The 19,017-nt window shown below is 34.3% G+C and overlaps 5 protein-coding genes across 5 annotated transcripts; 2 read left to right on the forward strand and 3 right to left on the reverse strand.

Annotated features, from left to right (window-relative positions):
- Window positions 1-508: 508 nt before the first annotated feature.
- On the reverse strand, window positions 509-2,221 carry LOAG_00364 (high molecular weight glutenin subunit X; the record flags this gene model as incomplete). The annotated part of the gene is made up of 3 exons (XM_003135904.1): window positions 509-877; window positions 1,476-1,737; window positions 2,106-2,221. The coding sequence occupies 3 exons, from the start codon at window positions 2,219-2,221 to the stop codon at window positions 509-511; spliced, it is 747 nt and encodes a 248-aa protein (XP_003135952.1).
- A 969-nt stretch (window positions 2,222-3,190) lies between these two features.
- LOAG_00365 (hypothetical protein) lies at window positions 3,191-3,819 on the forward strand (the record flags this gene model as incomplete). Its single annotated transcript, XM_003135905.1, has 2 exons — window positions 3,191-3,423; window positions 3,732-3,819. The coding sequence occupies 2 exons, from the start codon at window positions 3,191-3,193 to the stop codon at window positions 3,817-3,819; spliced, it is 321 nt and encodes a 106-aa protein (XP_003135953.1).
- A 1,465-nt stretch (window positions 3,820-5,284) lies between these two features.
- On the forward strand, window positions 5,285-5,909 carry LOAG_00366 (hypothetical protein; the record flags this gene model as incomplete). Its single annotated transcript, XM_003135906.1, has 3 exons — window positions 5,285-5,338; window positions 5,513-5,589; window positions 5,702-5,909. 3 exons carry the CDS (start codon window positions 5,285-5,287, stop codon window positions 5,907-5,909), a joined length of 339 nt encoding a protein of 112 aa, XP_003135954.1.
- Window positions 5,910-6,152: 243 nt separating this feature from the next.
- Window positions 6,153-9,529, reverse strand: LOAG_00367 (26S protease regulatory subunit 4). The gene is made up of 10 exons (XM_003135907.2): window positions 9,457-9,529; window positions 9,237-9,333; window positions 9,019-9,143; window positions 8,836-8,931; window positions 8,593-8,760; window positions 8,289-8,406; window positions 7,851-8,026; window positions 7,580-7,720; window positions 7,213-7,422; window positions 6,153-6,884 (listed from the first exon to the last, which is right to left on the reverse strand). The coding sequence occupies exons 1-10, from the start codon at window positions 9,520-9,522 to the stop codon at window positions 6,750-6,752; spliced, it is 1,332 nt and encodes a 443-aa protein (XP_003135955.1). The 5' UTR covers window positions 9,523-9,529; the 3' UTR covers window positions 6,153-6,749.
- Window positions 9,530-13,199: 3,670 nt separating this feature from the next.
- Window positions 13,200-18,547, reverse strand: LOAG_00368 (hypothetical protein; the record flags this gene model as incomplete). The annotated part of the gene is made up of 15 exons (XM_003135908.2): window positions 13,200-13,422; window positions 13,558-13,702; window positions 14,006-14,193; window positions 14,440-14,601; window positions 14,876-14,993; window positions 15,064-15,167; window positions 15,487-15,696; window positions 16,033-16,356; window positions 16,467-16,565; window positions 16,795-16,890; window positions 16,981-17,125; window positions 17,333-17,448; window positions 17,628-17,698; window positions 17,844-18,009; window positions 18,503-18,547. The coding sequence occupies 15 exons, from the start codon at window positions 18,545-18,547 to the stop codon at window positions 13,264-13,266; spliced, it is 2,148 nt and encodes a 715-aa protein (XP_003135956.1). The 3' UTR covers window positions 13,200-13,263.
- Between the last annotated feature and the right edge of the window lie 470 nt (window positions 18,548-19,017).

Raw genomic sequence — 19,017 nt, forward strand, 5'->3', positions numbered from 1 at the left:
ACTAATTACCAATTATCAGATTGAGTAGAAAAATTATTCAGAAATACGATTTGCAGTTGCGTTAGTATCAGAAGTCCGTTGTATTCAATTACTATTAGCATAAATTAATAAGTACATCACTGCAAGTGTAACAGAGAAATGAATTAAAACAATATGATTTCATTTAAATCATAAGAATGCAATGAGGTGACAAGTAAAGTGCATGACATATTTCAAAGAACAAATTACGTGTGACATATAACAATGTAAGGCGACAACCTTAAATAACAACAGATAAAAGCCAACAAAAACATTACATCCAAATTTGTTGGTGCAACAAAGTTTTGCATGGACTTCGAATTTTGATATGAATCAGAGGAACTCTTGATTTAAGATTTTTAGTAAGCAAATTAAATTCTTTCAGACCGTTACCTATTTACAAGATGAAATTAAGCGAAGGCACCAACTTTTTCGAATCAATAATATTTTAGGCATTTTGAAATTCTCGATGTGGATCTAATCATGGCATTTACGCCAACTGACTTTTGCGCATTTTCAAAAATGCCTTGGTTTTCTTTTCATAGTCGCCTGCTGTTGGTGATGAATTATATTCGGTTCCAGCAGTATCTGCCGTAACAGCCAGAGGAGTATCAGACTGCAGTGCGTGGCTTAGTGGCCCAGACATATACTGTCCCGCACCAGAAACTGGTACCTGTTGTGGCAGTGCACTAAATCTATTTTCATTCAGTCCGCTTTGTGGAAGGCTGTACGCAGAAGAATAATCACCGAAGTTACCATTTCCGAGACCATACGAACCAGTTGCATAACCAGTGGAAACGCTGCCAGTTGGTTGTTCAAGTTGATTTACACTGTAACCATATGCTCCCGCATTTTGATACTGTAAAACTGCACTTGATGGAAAATCCAAAGATACCATTGACATTATCTCAATTTATTCTGCCATATTTAATTGTTATTTTAAACAATAAAAATAAAATCCAGAGAGTGACTTGGCATTCCAACGATCTTTCCATTATTAGTGCATACAGAAATTAATTAATTGTCTTCAGCAAAGGTGCAGAATGCAAAATGTTGATATTACAATAAATTCCATCAGAATCATTTATGCAAATTATTCACTGACCACAAAATATTAATGAATTCAACATGATTCCTCTTTCGGTCTCGTCATTATCCTATTATCTCATCCCACCATTCTTATTAATAAGAAATGACAGTGTCAAGAACGCATTTTTTTCTGTATCAAATTATTTTCAGAGTAAAATACAAATAAAAAAGGCTAACGGTAATTACAATAAGGTCCAGACTACAGTCTGGGCTGTGAGCACAACATTTTTTGCAAATTGTCTCATTTAAAGTAACTATCATCTACTGACAGCAAAGTTCTTTTTTTTTACACAAGTTATATCAGCTCTTTATTTCTTTGAGTAAAAAAGAAAATTACAGAAATGTAAACTATTAAATAAAAAGCTCACTGATGGGCGCTGTTGATTTGAAATGCTTGGCAGTGTTTTATATGTGTAAGGTTGTTGCGAATATCCATTTTCAACCATTTGCTGCCGTACATTACTATTATCTGGCACAGCATAAGCACCATTAGGATATGCCGGAAATTGTGGAAATGTGGGTAATGGTGGAAACAAGGGCAGTGATTGCGGTAGCATTAAAGGCGATTGTGGTAACAAAGGTAATCGACAAGGGCATTCACAGGTAGGTACTTTGAGTGGACATGGTGTCCTAAATTAAAAAATATTAATCATAGCAAATTTGTATTTTTGAGCATCTGTGGACACTTCCAAGAAAGTTTTTTTAAACACAAGATTTAAAAACTAAAAGAACTACTTCAAAAATTCTTTTTTCAAATTTCTCTTGTGAAATGCGTTGCAAAAAAAAAACCCTAATTTTTTTCAAAACCTACCAGCAAAATTTACAAATCTACCAGAGAGAGACATAATAGCCTCCATTACTCTAAACCCGCTGAAATTTTCAATGAACCACAGAAAAGTAACTATTCCTAAATTCTGTTACTGCGAAAAAAGCAACGAATAGCTAGTAAAGCAGTATCCTAAAAAGCTCAAAAATGTTAAAATGAGAAACAAACTAACATGCAACATCCAAACCCATTTGAACCTCCACCTAATGCATGACCATCGGAACTTGGAAGGATTATTATCACAGACATGATAGTAGCCAAGGGAAGAGAAGTTGAACAGAACCACATGGCTGAAATCAAAAGAAGACAATCGAAGATAATGGCAGTGGTTGAAGAAGCCGATCGAGAGTTGATCGTTTTTTTCCAACTAACTATTTTATATAAATTTACGATTGCATTTGAAATATAAAACTGGATTGCAAGAGAGTAGTAGGCCAAGGTCATCGGCGAATCTAATCCTTTCGCCTCCTTCCATTTGCATTTCTTGATTCCTTCCTTCTTTTTTGATTCTGCCGCCACAAAAAAGGAGAAATATGGAAAAATTCATCACTTTGTTAGCACAGAAATCGAAATCCTAATGTTTGTACTGGAAATGCAAAAGATTCTCCGGAAAGTAAATGCCCATATTGAATGCTAAGTTGATTAATCAATTAATTATGCCGAGAATGTTTAAGGTAGACCTAAAACTAAATTTACAAGCCGTCGGAGAATCTTTGCTCTCCTTTGCTCTTGCAAATAAATTAACAATTCTTACGAATAATCCCTGACAACCCACGCTTGTAAAACTTGTAAAACTTGCGATGTCAATCAAAGACATTATTTTCTATTTTCCGGTTTTTTATTAATTAGGACAAGGCAAAGCCATGACCTTGAATAGCTTCATTTTGGGTATAAAACAATATAGTTAAGAACAGGTAACCATTCTGATTAAATAGAAACCATCTTGACCAAAGTCAACGTCGGCTACCTTCCATTAATAGTTTCTTTTAAAAAACCCAATTCTTTAAATTTATATCACTTTTTTAAATTCAAAAGTATAAATTACACTGAGGCACATTATCGTTGTAATAACTTTATTTTTTATCTAATGAATCTAATGAATTTTCATCTAATGAAAAATAGAGTTATTACTGCGGTAATGGGCCCTCAGATATGAGAAGAGAAAAATAAGAAGTGAGATTGAAAAGATATTCTCACTGAAACTTCGAAAAATTTCTTGTTGAAATTCGTTTTTGATTATTTATTTGCAGAGTAAAAATGTTATTGCTGGGCGTATTTCTGATTCTTGTTCCAGCACTGAGTTTCGGGAATTATGGTTGGGGTAGATATTCTTATGGTGCTTCTTATGGAGGTTATGGGTATGGTTATGGGAACCAGCCATATTCCGGCTCTTATTTCCAGCCTCAACCTTATGATTTCACTTCAAATATGGGTGGCTTTTCACATGGTTTCCGTAATTTCCTCTACCCTATCTACTACTATCTTCCCAGGTCAGTTTTTCTACTCCTAACTTAGTAACTGTTATGAGATGTTAGTTAGGTAAGTTTTGATAGCATAAATATCATTCAAAAGTAGATTCAATACATGCTTTTAAGATATGACTTAACATTTCATAGAGCTTCACCGATCTCTTTCATAAAGCATTCTTAACTAAATCTTATCATGGAGGTACTAAATGAGCTGCCATATCGTATATGCTCACTTCATAAAACTTCCATTATTGGTAGCAATTGTGGTACTTGATAATTCGCTAAACGCAATTTCTTGGCCACTTTTTCACATATAATTTTAGCTTCAGTAAGTTGTTGAAAAGTGGTGCATATGGAGCGTTGAAAGGTGCAGGCACTGGTGCTGCAATCGGTGGTATCATGGGACTAATTGGATGATAGCTAGAAGAGTGAAACTATGCTTTTTTTTTAAATGCAATACTTCGTTACACAATACGTTTGAAAAATATTGCCACTTGTTACTTTCTAAAATTGCAATTTCAAAATGATAACTCGAGAGATATTAGGGGTAATATTTGATGAAGACAGATGAGAAGTATTTCATTCTATAGTGTCATCATTGACAACAATTTTTTTTATTGAATTCCAATGCAACTCTCTCCATCTTGTAATTTGTCAATGAAATGATATCGGGTCATTTGAAGTGACCCTTACTTTCAGTAATAAGATTTCAGAAAGTATAAAAAAACCATAAATGGAAGTGATCCTTCAGCTTTTTCTTGCAATTCCCTTTTATTGAAAAAATGAGATTAAATTGATACTAAAACAAAGTATTGCATTCAAAAAAAAACCTGGTTTTCATTAGATCATAATGGCAATATATTTCTAATGTCACAAGATTGGTAAACATTTTTACTGGGCACTTTTCAATATCGAAGGTATCAAAAGTATTGAAGGTGTGCTGGGGAAATAATCCTTGTCCCGCATAAAATTTTTTCTTATTCCCCTTCCATCATTCAGCATCGTATTTGTCCCACAATTAGTAAAATGCCTGTTCAGAAATGGGAAAAGAAGTTGGATAAAGCAAATTTTGATAGTTTGTTAAAACGCGTCAACAAATGACACTGGGAAGAAATTCGAATGAACCAGGCCTACCTGGATCAAATTAACTTTTCTATTTGAATGATATCATCATTTGTTGCTTTTCTCAAAAGACAAGTTCCTAAATTCTGCATCTTGAAATAATAATGCATGAAAATATATCAATCAGCATAAAAGAAAAATTTTTGATTCAAAAAATCATTTTAATTTCATCTCATTTGAAATATTTGGTGGTAACCGAGGTTTTTTCAGGAAGATATCTCGATCAAGCATCATCTAACCTGAATTCATAGAGACTGTACCTTCTCTATCTTGTTTTAGTTACCTTACCAGCAACTGCACATGTTTCTATGAGACTGTTATCAGGAAATATTTCCTTTCTTTTACAATTAAATCCTTACTAAAAGAAGAAGAGATTCTTAAGAAAAAATTTGATGCTTTCTTTTTCGATCAGACTACATTATTCTGCATAATTCACTTCTACAAGCTTGCAACAATCTCGAGATTATACAACTGCCTTTGTGGTTCATGTCATATAACGGGAGACTGCAAATTACGAAAGTAGTAAGAAGGCAAGTGAGATTTTCCGATACATTAAAAGCAGTAAATTTATTGCGGAAAATTAGATGTGAGGGTAAAAAGCTTAATGTTTACTCAACAACTGTAACTGATAAGATAATGGATGACGAAGAATCAAAAATGTAAGTACTAACGATAAAGTGTGACGTGAATTGTTTTCAATTTATCGGGTTTTGTAATACAGTGCTTAAGCTTTTCATTTGCTTGAAATCCAGGTACAGTAATGTTTTTACCGTCTGGAGTCGAGTATTATAATGTTTTTACTACTTGGAATCAAGTATTACTAATTTCAGCAACGAATTAAAATTACAGTTTTTGAACAAAGTGCAATACTCATACAGATCAAGGAGGAAATCCGTAAAATCCTCACTAAGATTTGACATATCTTACATGTCTTGGGCTTGTGGACACCAAATTTGTTATCCTTCGAATAATCCGGAAAGTAAATCAGAAAAAGATCGACAACAGCCAATATTCAGTAAGACATCCATCACAAGCAATCGCGGCTTTTGATCATTTGACTTCGGAGTAAGTTTACTTCAAGTGAACCTTGATTATTTCCCGGTTACAATATCCAAACCAGAAAAAAATCAGTGAATGGTGAATCTTATCTGTGTGATGTAAATATAATTTTTTGCAGGAATAAAATTTTCCTTTCGATCATCAGTGCGCTGCCTTGTCTTCATAAATCAGATCACTACTCTGCTGCCATGTTCTACATTCCCTGGATTGTAATAATTGTAATGGGTAATCCTTCTATCACACGCGAACTCAACCTGACCGAAGATATCGGTCCTTCAATTAGCTTATTTATAGGCCACAGCATAACAATACCATCAATCCCATAATATTTTGGGCTTCACCTAAACGATTCCTTCATATTATTAATGAAGACAATTAAGTAAAAACCCTTGTATAAGAATCCTTTCAATAAAAATCCTTCCATCAAAATACGCTCAATTTCAGTTGCTTTAGTTAAAACGGTATTATAACTATTGAAGCTGCGCAGATGAAAACAATCAAAATGGGAAAGTCATCAAGTAGCAAACCGTGGGTCAACCTTTAGTTTCGTAACAACAAACGTAAAGTAAGCTTATTTCAACCACTGCATATTAAATGTCAATCCAATCCACTGAGTGGTACGCAACAGTTCATTTGACAACTTATCGGTAAACACATCAAGAACATCAATTTCCATAATACACTAGTGTTCATTCCAGTCATTTCCATCTGCACAGATAAAGCAAGTTCTCTCTTGATTTCCTGCAGAACCACAGCAATTGCAATTAGAATTTCAGTGAGAAAGCTAAAATCCAATTCTTTTTTTTTTTTTTTGAGTAAAATGCCCACGCATCCTATCCCTCGCATTATCCAATGCTTCTTTTTTTCTTTAAAAGTCTCGAAACAACAAAGCATGACCTACTCTCGAACTGCTGCACAAATGCCTATGCCAACACTGTCAGTTCATATGTAAAAAACAGATGAAATTTATTGAAATCGAAGATGAGGTGGTGAAATTACGATGAAGTATTAATGAAGCTTTTATAAGATAATTTATTTCCTATCATTTTTTTCTCATCCAAATAAAAACCTTAAAATATTGATCTTTTTGATAACTAAAACGATTTCACTTCGATTAGCTTAACGTATAATGATGCACGTAGAAAGAAAACACAACATCAAGCTTCTTATAAGTACAAAGCTTCCGGAGCTCCTTCGTTCTTGCGGTAAAGCACGTTCTCTTTTGATTTCTTGAAGTCGTCCATCGTTACTCTCATGCGACGCTCACGCAGCGCAAGCAAACCTGCTTCTGTACACATTGCCTGAAATTTCTATTGGATGTTCAATTTAATTCTTATAAGTTCCAACTTGCACTAAATGGAAAATTAAAGAAAAAACTTAAATCTCAGCTTTTCAAAAAAATGTTTTCGGTTTTTATTTCTACTTTAAAGATGAATATCCAAAGTGAACGGCTTTTTACTGAGCACATATTCCCTGAAGGACTCATACAAAAAAAAGTAGGAAGGCAGTAGAAACATTTTTAGAAATTTCGAAATTTTCGTCACAATATTTTTAGAAATTTCGATTATGTTATTTATGATCATTGTTTAGTCCATAAAATAAAAACGAAACATAACAGTAGAGGATAACCTTAATATCTGCACCACTAAGTTCATCCTTGGCTGCAATGAATTCATCAAGATCAACATCGTTAGCCAACGTCATTCGTGATGTATGGATTTGAAAAATGCGACGTTTAGTCTTTTCATCCGGCAATGGAAATTCGATTTTACGGTCAATACGACCTGGCCTAATTAAAGCGGGATCTAATGAATCAATGCGATTTGTCGCCATCAGCACCTGGAACAGCAAATCAACTTCTTTCCAGTTCTTATAAACATTTCTTTTTGTACAAGAATTCAAAAATATGCAGAAGTATTGACCAGTAATGACAGCGATAAATAAAGTAATCAGATTCAAGGTAATTCTAAAAATGACTTTATGATTAAGAAATTACTTTTACATCACCACGAGAATCAAAACCATCTAGCTGATTGAGTAATTCAAGCATAGTACGCTGGATTTCACGTTCTCCTCCGGAATTAGAATCGTATCTTTTCGTACCAACTGCGTCAATTTCATCAATAAATACTATTGACTGAAAAGATAATTTCTATAGCTATGGTTTTAACTAAAAGTAAAAGGGTTACTAAATGATGAAACAGGGAAAACTGAAGTGACGAAATAAAAGGCTAAAATAGCAAGATGCTGTGAAAAATAATACTGACAGGTGCGTGCTCCTCAGCAACTCGAAAAAGTTCGCGCACCATTTTGGGCCCATCACCCAAATACTTTTGGATAAGCTCTGAACCAACAACACGCAGAAATGTAGCAGATGTTTGATTAGCAACTGCTTTGGCTAACAGAGTTTTACCCGTACCAGGACATCCATATAGTATAACACCTACAAAGTCAAAATTACAGAATTCTTAACATCGAATAAATACTCTAAAGTTACTAAAGAAGCATTACATCCGTACCACAAACGCTAGTTAGTGTGATGAACTTTTAGAGGATTTCGATGGCAGCAAAAAACCATACAATATAGGAAAGTAATAAACTACTTGGCAATCGTCAAAATCTATAAAGAGAAGTCGGTCCAAATCTACTCCAAAAAAAAGAAAAAAACAGTAGAGAATTAAGTCGAATATTTCAAGTCTGTGAACCTTTGGGCGGCTTAATGCCCATCTCTTCGTAATATTCAGGATGAGTTAACGGCAATTCTACAGACTCTTTGATCTCCTGTATTTGTTGGTCCAATCCCCCAACGTCTGCGTATGTTTCCTATAACAAAAGGTTTTAAGCATAAATAAAGCTCTAAAAAATAACGTTTTGTTCGTCCGTTATTCCGTTATAAAGCACAATAAGAACCAATTCAATGTTGTTTTTTTTTGCTAAATAATTTGCATTTTAATGCAACGAAAAATATTCCTAGCAAAAAAATTTTATCCATTAAAACTTTTCCTTTACCTGCGGAGCTTTCTCCAACTTCATTACAGAAACCATTGGATCTGTATCATCAGCCAGAACTCCTATCACAGCATGAGTTTTATGATTCAGTAACACGGCACAACCAGGTTCCAATTGTTCCTTATCAACAAATGAAAGAATATTTACGTAATGTTCACTCCCCACATTCTGGAACATTGATTAGAAGGTGCAAAAACTATAAAAATATGATTAATGACAGTCATCATAAGCGTGGATACGCACCGTGGAAACGATTGCATGCTGATCATCGATGATTTCTTCCAAATTTCCAACAGCCATTGGAGTTCCACGCAAATCATTTACTTTACTGCGTTCTTCCTAAAGCAGCTTTTTTCTTTCGGGTTAATAAACAGTGTGGTTACTTTCTTCCGATTCCCGACAAGAATTCCAAAATAATAAAATTACCTCTTGTCTCTCTTCCTGTGGTTTCAGGCGTTCCTGATTTCGGATCAATTCTTGCTCCATCAATAGATAATCCTTGATTCGCTCATACTTCAGCAGCTTCAAACGACAGCGAGTATGAGGCGTTACTTGAAATAGAATAGCACTTAAGTGGTTGTCTTATTATAAACCGCTCAATACAACTGAGGTTAGTTTATGGATAACAGCTATGAAGAAAATACCCGTGGGTAGTTTTGTGGCAGCATCTGGGCCCTTCCCCTTCTTCTTGCGTTTTCCTATTCGTGTTGGAACTGGTGCCTCGTATTTTCGTTTCTTTTCCTTTAAAAGTTCACACATCAAATTTTGACTGGATAGCATATCCACCGGTACATGTCTGATCAATTAAAACTATAATCTTTCTCTAGATGTATAGCATATAAGTAGAGGGAAAGAACCAACAACCTTATCCGCATCGCCACCTCCTCGATCCTCGCGCTTTCCACCGAAACCAGATTGCTGCTGCCCCATTTCTTAATGAATTTCGGTCAAAACTTATTTAACAATGCATGATGATGAAAAGACGACATCAACTTCAAATCGATCATAATTATACTATACAGACAGGTCACCTGCTTTTCTTTTCCATAATATTTAAAGTAGATACCCTGTCATCTCTTCCATTTCAAGACACACTGAACATGCTTAATCACTGATAAGAAATACTGAAAAGATTGCAAAGGCGAATCATAAAAGTCGCTTATTTTCATGCTAAGTCGTAATTCTCAGACTTATTGTCCTCTTAAACTAAAATCATCAAGTAAAATCACCCACTGAAACTAATCAACCTCTGACCATTACGGAATCCTTCATGACCCCCACCAACATCCTCTTCTCATCGGCCGCGTCACAACCACGCATGAGAAATTTGCGAGCAAATCATACGACGGGTTGCACTGTGAAACATGTCGTCCTACACCTACGTTCATTCAAATTCGGATTTTGCCTGGTAACTTTTCTCAGACGTAAATAAAAAACAAAGAATGAAACAGAGAAAGGAGGATGTCTTTAACTCTTTGATCGATAAAAGTTGAGGTAAATTTCCAGCAACATGACCATGCTTCTTTCACTGGATGACCACACTTCGTCACATTCATTATCTATCTCTATCTTTGCCTCTTTTAAAACGCTTTCTATTCCATAACTATCACCACGTCCACTACCCCAACATAATCAGTCAGCATTTGATATATTTCAAAAACAATTTGCTCACTTAATCAAATAGAGTATGTAGTAAATAGAAAGGAAATGAATGCTTAAAAGTGGTAACAATAAGCACAATACTTCGTGGTATCAATGCACTAACATAGTTGAACGCTATTTACGTGAATACTATGACAGTTCATGCAAACGACAAAATCATATATCAAATCACAGTTGAATTGCCAGCAAGTTCCCTTCATTGCCCTGCAGTGTGGTGTATTTAATTTCAAAATTTTCTTTTAAGCAATAAAATTAAATGTTAGCTTGAAGGTTACATCAGTTACCTGACTTATTATGTACAACAGCAAAGGTTACTATTATTGGCCTAGAAAAAATGCATCGATTATCTGATAATTTGTACTGATAAAAAGATCATGTAATAATTTGACATGATTGAAAGTCTGTCCTATCCCTTATGCATGAATATTAACATACATAATTTTAAAATATTAATAATCAGAAAATTAGCTTCCACACTGCAAATTCTCCCTTATCTCTATCTACACTGATAAAAAGATGGTGTGAAAAAGCAAATGTGATGAAATGGAAAGGACCAAATATCTTTTTGAAAGTAAACAGCTGGTCTGTGTTAAAATTACTATCATTAATTATTGCCCAAAGTAAAGTTCTTGTCATTATTTTAGCACAATTGGTCATTCACAGTACCATCAACATATGATGGATATGGGAGAGTAAAACATTGCTTCTAAAACTGTCCCACTTTTTTCTACAATACGTTTTCCTATGCGTCAACTTTCTTCCTTAAATACTTACTCTAACAAAGTTAAGAAAGTATAATTTGTGCCAGCTGGAAAAGGTAAAGTCATTGAAATAAACTTTATTTTCCACGCCACAAAAAATTCGAATTTCATTTTATATAAAGAAACTCCAAAAGCCCACTGTTCTTTTTTTCTGCTATAGTGAATATGGTAGATGAAATATCTTATGTAAATTTCCCTTACAAAACAATCGGTCGCTGAATCATCGATGGTACCCAAAGACCGCGTTTCATTCATCTTCAACTGAAATAACAATTCTTTTTATAATATCTTTATTGAAGCAAGATATTTGATCACATATCGAGGTATATACTTCCTTCCTACGGAGCAATTTTTATCTAATATCGGAAATCAATAGTTCAGCAAGCTGAAAGGTAAGCAATTGATCCAACAACCTTCATTCATCCTGATATGATAGCAGACCGTTTTCTTCCTCGAATAGCTTTTTTTTTCTCCCAAAAAAAAACATAGAATTTATTTTCAAGAATCCAAAACAGCTAGGGTGAACTATCTGATGACGAAAATGCATGTGGATGTTTTGAAAAAGACATCTGATTCTTTGATACCTGTACCGTAGATACCAAAGGATCAGATAGATACCAAAAGAACGAAACATACATACCTTCGAGAGTTTCATGGGAACGCAGTTGCAACCCGCTGATATTTTAATAAAATCACAGTACACCTATTTCTCGAAGTTTTGCTACGCGCAACTAAGTACTACATTTCGAAATTCAATCATTGATTGTCAGCTACTACCAAAATGAGCTACTTCATTTCCTAGAACTCTCCAGGTTAGCTCGCGTTTTTTTAAAAAAATTTGAAACACCACTAATAATCGGTAGAATTCTCGAAAAACCGTAGAAAAAACGTTAAAATCTTGCCTAACCCTTCCATCTATTTCGTTATTTTATGTTCAAAAGAACCACAATAAATTTCGAATAAACAATTAGTTTTTGTCAGATAATCTCGCTAATCGATATTTCCCTTCAAATTGCTGAGATTGGGTTCAGAAAAAGTACACCCATCTAAGCATGATTTTCCATTATTGCTGATCTGGCATTTAAAACAATGCCCGTAAACTTATCGCAAAATGTGAAGTCGGTAACCATAGAATCCAGTATCTCTATAGTTTCCATTTGACAATGAAAACATCTGTGTATCTATTGACTAAAAGAATCTGTGAAAAACTTCCCAGAACAGTCAATGTTTTTTTTTCAAGAAACCCACTTCGGTTTTATCAGCTTCCTTCATTAGGCTTACACTTTGAAGCATCTAAAAATAAATGAAAAATGAAAAAGAATAAGCAAATATTTGCAGTGATCTTTTCACTTGATCTTGACAGAGGTCAATAACGACATCTGTTTGTTAACAAATTTGAATAAAGAAATTATAGTCCCTTTTCATCCTAACACTATTCATCATTAGATTCCGTTTCCGTTGACCATGTATAATCATCATTTCCGTTTTTCTCCAGGAAATACAGTCATAATACTGCTTGTTTTGCTTTCTATTGCCTTGTTCCGCGTATCCTTAATCTACTTCCCTTTCTTTATTCATTTATCCAATTCTTAATTGCTTTAATTTTCGTAATTCTGAACATTATTGCTCAGATGTATAACATTCTTCGCATTTAATATATCCATTCTAATGCAAAGGACGAATTATATGTGGGCGGTTACTAAACTGGTCCGGAAATTTTAGGGCATGGGAAAATGGTGTAAGATATTTGAGAGACCGTTTCTTACACTTACAGTCTAATCGTTTCTTATGGATGATTCGGACCCGTATTTTGTTTTAAACAGTCCTCTGAAAAAGTGCAATCCATAGTAAGAACATCGTAGAATATGAGACAAAAAGCAGGAATGTTCATAAGTGACTTCTGGCCTGAAGTATATTTCTTGATTAGGCTGATTTTTTTAAGCTTTGAAGCCCATATGCTAAAATATAGTTCTAATTTTCCATTTTTCATAAAAAATCCAGAAAGGATGAAGCGACGGGTAGTAGTGATAAATATTAAACCTTATCGGACAGCAAAGGAAACATATTCATTAATTCCATCGGGTTTGAGGTGGTCGAAACACCACATCAAATGTGGAAGTTATATAAATGAAGGTATAACAAGTAAGTTGCATTTTCAAGTAATAAAGTATATTTTATAAATGTGACACATTTTACGGCTTATTTTAATAACTAATACAAGGCGCATTCGTTAAAACAAAACACTCATTCAGACTTTCCTACCCGCCTGACGCAAAAGATATTTTCGCAAGCTTTCTTGACGTTCTTTAAAACTCCTCTGGCGATTCTTCCCTCTCAGTTTATGCCGCACCATTTGGAAATTCTTCCGTTTCATCAGTTCCCTGTTCGTACGTCCAACATGTGCTCCCTAAAACTTATGTAGTAATTTTTGAGATACCTGACAAATATTCATAAAACTCGGTACTTTAAATCACGTTACTTTTAGCTGTTAATCTTATTCATGGCTAAATTCGGATCTTAAAAAAGTCACCACAATCATTACCGTCTTTTTAGGCTTTCCAAATTGTTGACGTCCCTCTCGGCCCTTCTTCACCGCCTCCATTCGTTCCTCCTTCGTTTCTTTTCTCAATTTTTTGTGGAATTTTTCAATGTCTTTAAGTCGTGTCAAACCATTTTCTTCATTGTGCCTGCATAATGTATTTTCTGAACAAACTTTACCAGTACAAATTTAATGGCAATAATACCAATTTAATATATGTTAGGATGACCGAAATTTGAAGAAATCCCGAAAAATGTGAGAGAAGACAGAAATTTAACCTTGAAATACGATCCAGTTTGTCTAGTACAAAAATCTTCAGAACAAATTTTTAATATTAAATTCTACTTTTTCCTTATCCTCTCACGATAAAAAAATAATAAGGATTTGCATTAGAACAAGAATTCTTAGCATTTCATCCTCCGAAATATCTAAATGAATAATAAAAAATTGCCTAGCGATGATTTCTCCTAATTCTTCTTCCAATTTCAATTCATCGTTCCTTCGTTTCTCACCATATCCCACTTGTTGTTTCAAACGGAAAGCATTGATTTTGCGGAAATCGTCTTGAGTTAATATTCGATCTTCACATATTTGCCTTGCTTTTTTTTTTGTCTCAGAAGATGTAGTTTTCGGTTCACCCTACAATGATGACTTGGTTAAGCTTTAATTAATAATCAGTCATGAGATTCGCTAATTCGAGAAAGAATCTTGGATAGTGAAAAATAAAAGATAAATGCAAGTGATCTGAGGAGAATTTTCGTTTTCGTTACCATTTTCCCTTCCGGCTTGTCTTACTGAACTTTTGCGAAAAACTGCAAAAAATGCGGCATCATGCTGCAAAACCGTGTTGTTAACAGATGTATATAAAAATCAGAAATAAGTTACCATCTGACAAGATTCCTCACTCAGACATCTTTCGTTGTCCGTGCAAATATTAGTTACAGCTGCGTGATTATCGCATGAATCCATATCGCCATCTGAGCCTAATGAGTCTTTTTCAACAAATTCGGTGTCAAAATCGGAATCAGTGTCATCGCTTCCATCATTCTGCATTTAAGAATCATTTTGAACAATATTATTACAGAAATATAACATTAAGATAAATAACTGTAAATTATCTTGAACGTGGCCGCTGCACTATGGAATCGTCGCACAAATGATATGACATATACACAAAACGGAAAGGCCGAATCAGAAAGAATTTGTAGTGGATCAGTACTTTTAGAGAAATTTCAGGATCAAAATCGAATTTCATTTAAAAGAAAGAATAATAGGAAAATGTAACATTTTCTCCTTCCCTGAAGATAATGCAAAAACATACCAGACGAGTGTCAAATGCATCAACTTCCATTGGTAAGCACTCTGCTCCTTCAACAAATTCTTTCGGATGTTCAACACCAAATTCAGCTACTTTCGAATCTTTCAATTTTTGTGTTGGCCTGAAATATTTCAAGACATTACAAAGTTTATGACAACAAAAAACCAAAAACATATATCAAATATACCAACCTTCCCCGATCCTTCCTATGTAACAGTTTCGGATTGATAGCGCGAAATAAAGTGATGATAGCCCGTGCCGCCATGGATACATTCTTGTTTTTAAAGCGCTTGTACTGGAAAGATTACTGATATATGAAGTAAAGCAACACTAATCATATCTAAAACAACACTGCTTTATACTTTTTGAACTATTCTAGCAACAACGATTGTTTCTTTTGCAATTCAAAAATAACTGTTTTACTAATCTGCTCTTCAATCGTGTCACTTATGCAATATAGTATAGAAATGAAAATTATTGCTTCAAACCACAATTACGATAGAAATATTTTCGGTATTCTTTTATTTTGCTGTTGATAATGATTTTTAAATCTTATGATTTTGGACATATATAGTGGAGTTTCATAAAAGTAAAAAATAAAAAGTAATGCATACATCAGTCAAATCTCTAAGCAAATCCTCCGTTGCAGCAAATGGACAGTTTGCGAATATTTCACGTATAGTATTTAATCCAACTGTCACTGCCTCCGGTGTATTTCGATCAGAAACAAAGTTCTGGGCAATAACATATACCAACTGTTCAATAATATCCGGTGGTACCAGTTCATGACAAGCCTGTGCTACGTAAAGTAATATCCTGGTAACCTGAAAAACATGCGTTTAAAGTGTTCCACAACAGTAAAATTAGAAATTCCCATCTCAAAGTGCAGCGCTAGCATTCAGCAAGTACAGAGCAAATCAATTTACTTTTTTAAGAAAACCATCTCAATTCCGACTCTTTCGGAAAAAATTATTACATTATTTCGTGAAATTATTTATAAAAAATAGTTTATAAAAAAATTGTTTGTAAAATTATTTATAAAAACATTTATTAAAATCATCTATAAAAAGTATTTTTTGTAAAATCATTTATCATTTTACAATTATTTTAATTATTTTTTAAAAATCATTTTAAAATCATTTTAGTGATAAAGAACGAACTTCTCTTTGTTTTGGTTGGAGAAAACGATGCATGTAAGAATAAAACGATAACGCTTGCAATTTGTGAGTACCAATCATTCGAGCACATAGCGCCATGCACAAAAGACGTGTATCGAATTTCTCATTCTTCCTGCTCTCCAATAAACCGAACAATCGTTCAACAAATGTTTGAGGATCGTAAATGTAACGAATTGCTAACAGATTGCAGAATTTTCCGGCATTTTCTTTTTTCGATTTTTTACTATTATTTAACAGCTTCTTTGCCTTCATGAATCTTTCCTTCTTTTTACGAGTCTTTTTTGCAGCTTTATATGCAACGACAATCTGAAAAATATTTCAGCTATCTAAATTTCTCCTAGTGGGAAATATCAACATGTAATACTTCAGTCTTTGAAAGTTCAATGCATCCTTATGCTATTCGGTAAAGAATGCACCTCTTTTAAAGTTTTCTGATCTTCCTCTTCACTTTCACTTTCACCGTCATCAGAATCATCGTCTTCCAATGAGCCAAGGAAAAACCGCATTGCTGCAACCTATAAATAGAATAAATGTAGTGCACAAACCTGATCAAACTTTAAGGGAGAGGTTTGGGCAGTTTTATAGTTCATTTCTTTCGGCAGATTAACTATTTGTTTCTATCACCGAAAGTGTTTAGTTATACAGTTCGCGTCTGTCACATCGAAAATTTAACATGAGATATGCGATCCTACCTAACTGATTAAATTGTCTTTGTTTATGCCATAAAATATGATTGTAGTGAACCTGAATGCGCGAAATTTTGTGGAGACAACAATCTGCCAAAGCGTTTGCTGTTTTAGCATCTTTCAAAAAACCTTTTCGAAATCCATCAATAAGCACCTAAAAAGCATACAAAACTAAACAATCTAAGTATGGACAAGGTGGAAGCTCTACATCTGAATAAAAATTGAGAAACAATCGAAACCCTACCAATTCAGCTGTGCGCACCACAATGGATCGAGAGTCCTTCAACTTGGTGAACAAAAAAGTTCGAACTTTCCATAGTGTCTTCTGATCCCGATATTGCAGCGTAAGTTTTTTTATTAAGGCCTTTATTGATCCGCAGATGAACTTCCTGAAAGTCAAATAATGCAGTTATTTCCTTCCCTATCCTTGCTTTTTTATTCATCTCAACTGGTTAAAAACAACATTGGTTGACAGCCGGATATTAAGGTCAACATTTTTCATTCACATCCATGAGAACCATTTAGAAGTTCACGCGAATTCACGGGACATTCATGACAAGAATTAATGCAGTTGAAGCACAAGAATAGAAACTAACCTCAAATTTTTGTCTTCACAAGGAATAAGCGTGAAAAACAAATCCATAACAGCTAAGGGGTCAATGATTCTGCGATTGCGTAGGGTAACAAGAGCTTTACAAAACGCCACACGAATCTGAAGTCGACCTTCATAGTTTGGAAATTTCATTCAATTCAGTGTATGATTTATTTAGTGAGTAATTTCGAAGGAACTTGCAAATCCTCCCTTAGCATATAATACATATAATACCGTTTCCATTCTTGAAAAAAAAAAAAAAAACTCGTTTCAAGTTCTCTGGAAGTTCGAAAAATCACCTCTGGGTCAATTCCAGTCAGTCGACTACTCAAAATCTCCATAATACTAGCTGCATATTCCTTACTCTCTTCTGCAAAAATGGAATTTGATTCGCGAAAATTACAAACATTGGCATTTTTATACAGTTTGTTAAGGCATAGAATAATAGAAATATATGCCTGTGAACAAACAATGAAAGATTTCTTACTTCAAATAAATAAGTTCTCTAGACTAACTTGGGTAGTGGCTACTAGTAGATGCCAAGAAATTAATCAGTTCCAGCAGTGATTGCAGATCCGTATGATTCAAATTCGGTTGCAACCTCAATAATTGTATTGTTCTGATATAGAAATTGTACTCGCCCAAGAATTCTTCTTTGTACGATTCCGGATCTTTGTTTATCTAAAAATCAATTTTACCATATCAAGCAGATTTATAAATGAATATCTGTGTCCTTACTATTTCTTACATTTACTAATTAACAACATGTCATTCGAGGAAATACGTCATTATATATTGTTGCTGACAACAATAATTAAAGGGCACATTTCCTCAAAAGTGACTGTATTATTTCGTAGTTCCCTTTTCCTGCAGCATGTTGTTATCTTTTACAATCAAATACAGAATTACGGCAATTACAGAACGAAAATATAATACTACAATCTACATGCATGAAGTAACCTTATGTTTTTGATGTTTCCATTTACGAATTACCTAATAGGAAAATATCGGCATACAAGGAACTAGCATATTCTTCACGCTTTCATGTACGATTTGAACGAAATGTATTTTCCACTTGGAGCGTTAAAAAAGCAGTGAAAAATCTTTTTTTTACTGCGAAATTTGAACCTGTTTGATGGAATAAAAAGAGAAATTTCAAGATGAACAAACATACCAATTCTTGTAGTAATGCAAGGTTTGTTTCAAGATGAGAAGCCATTACTCTAATCTGAAATGAATGATAAATCAGCGTCGAATATACATAAACACAGTAAGCTCTCCACATTAATTCCAGTCCATGAGCATGAAATTGATCTAACGGGCTTAAAGGGTACCAATTTATCCATTTATATCAGTTCGACCTGAAATCGCACTCTGAGAACATTGGAGTGTCTTCTCCCCGCCTTTTCCTTTTCCCCTCCTCAGTGCACAAACAAGCCAAACGGAAAACTTGAATGGTAAGCTGAGATGTACTTCACGGCTGCCCGTCTGGAAGGTCAGCTTATGCTTAGTTATTAGTAAAACCTGGAGGTAGTGGTGGTAAGAGGACAGCGAGTGGAGTGGAGGGATTGATAACGGAACAGGTTGAGGGGGACAGGACGAAAAATCGGAGAGGATATTGTTATCCGAAGGGGGAACTGTGTCCAGAGATTTAATTTGGTTCCCTAAATGTGTAAAAGATGTAATTTG

The sequence above is a fragment of the Loa loa genome (assembly GCF_000183805.2).
Source record: "Loa loa unplaced genomic scaffold supercont3.1, whole genome shotgun sequence".
NCBI classification, from domain to species: domain Eukaryota; kingdom Metazoa; phylum Nematoda; class Chromadorea; order Rhabditida; family Onchocercidae; genus Loa; species Loa loa.

Bases quoted from the DNA above. Each gene is read 5' to 3' on its own strand.
- LOAG_00367 (XM_003135907.2), bottom strand. From the start codon at position 9,522: ATGGGGCAGCAGCAATCTGGTTTCGGTGGAAAGCGCGAGGATCGAGGA. The intron at 9,334-9,456 runs GTTGTTGGTTCT...GAACTTTTAAAG, and splicing joins GAGGTGGCGATGCGGATAAG to GAAAAGAAACGAAAATACGA. The intron at 8,407-8,592 runs GTAAAGGAAAAG...CTTTTGTTATAG, and splicing joins AGTTGGAGAAAGCTCCGCAG to GAAACATACGCAGACGTTGG.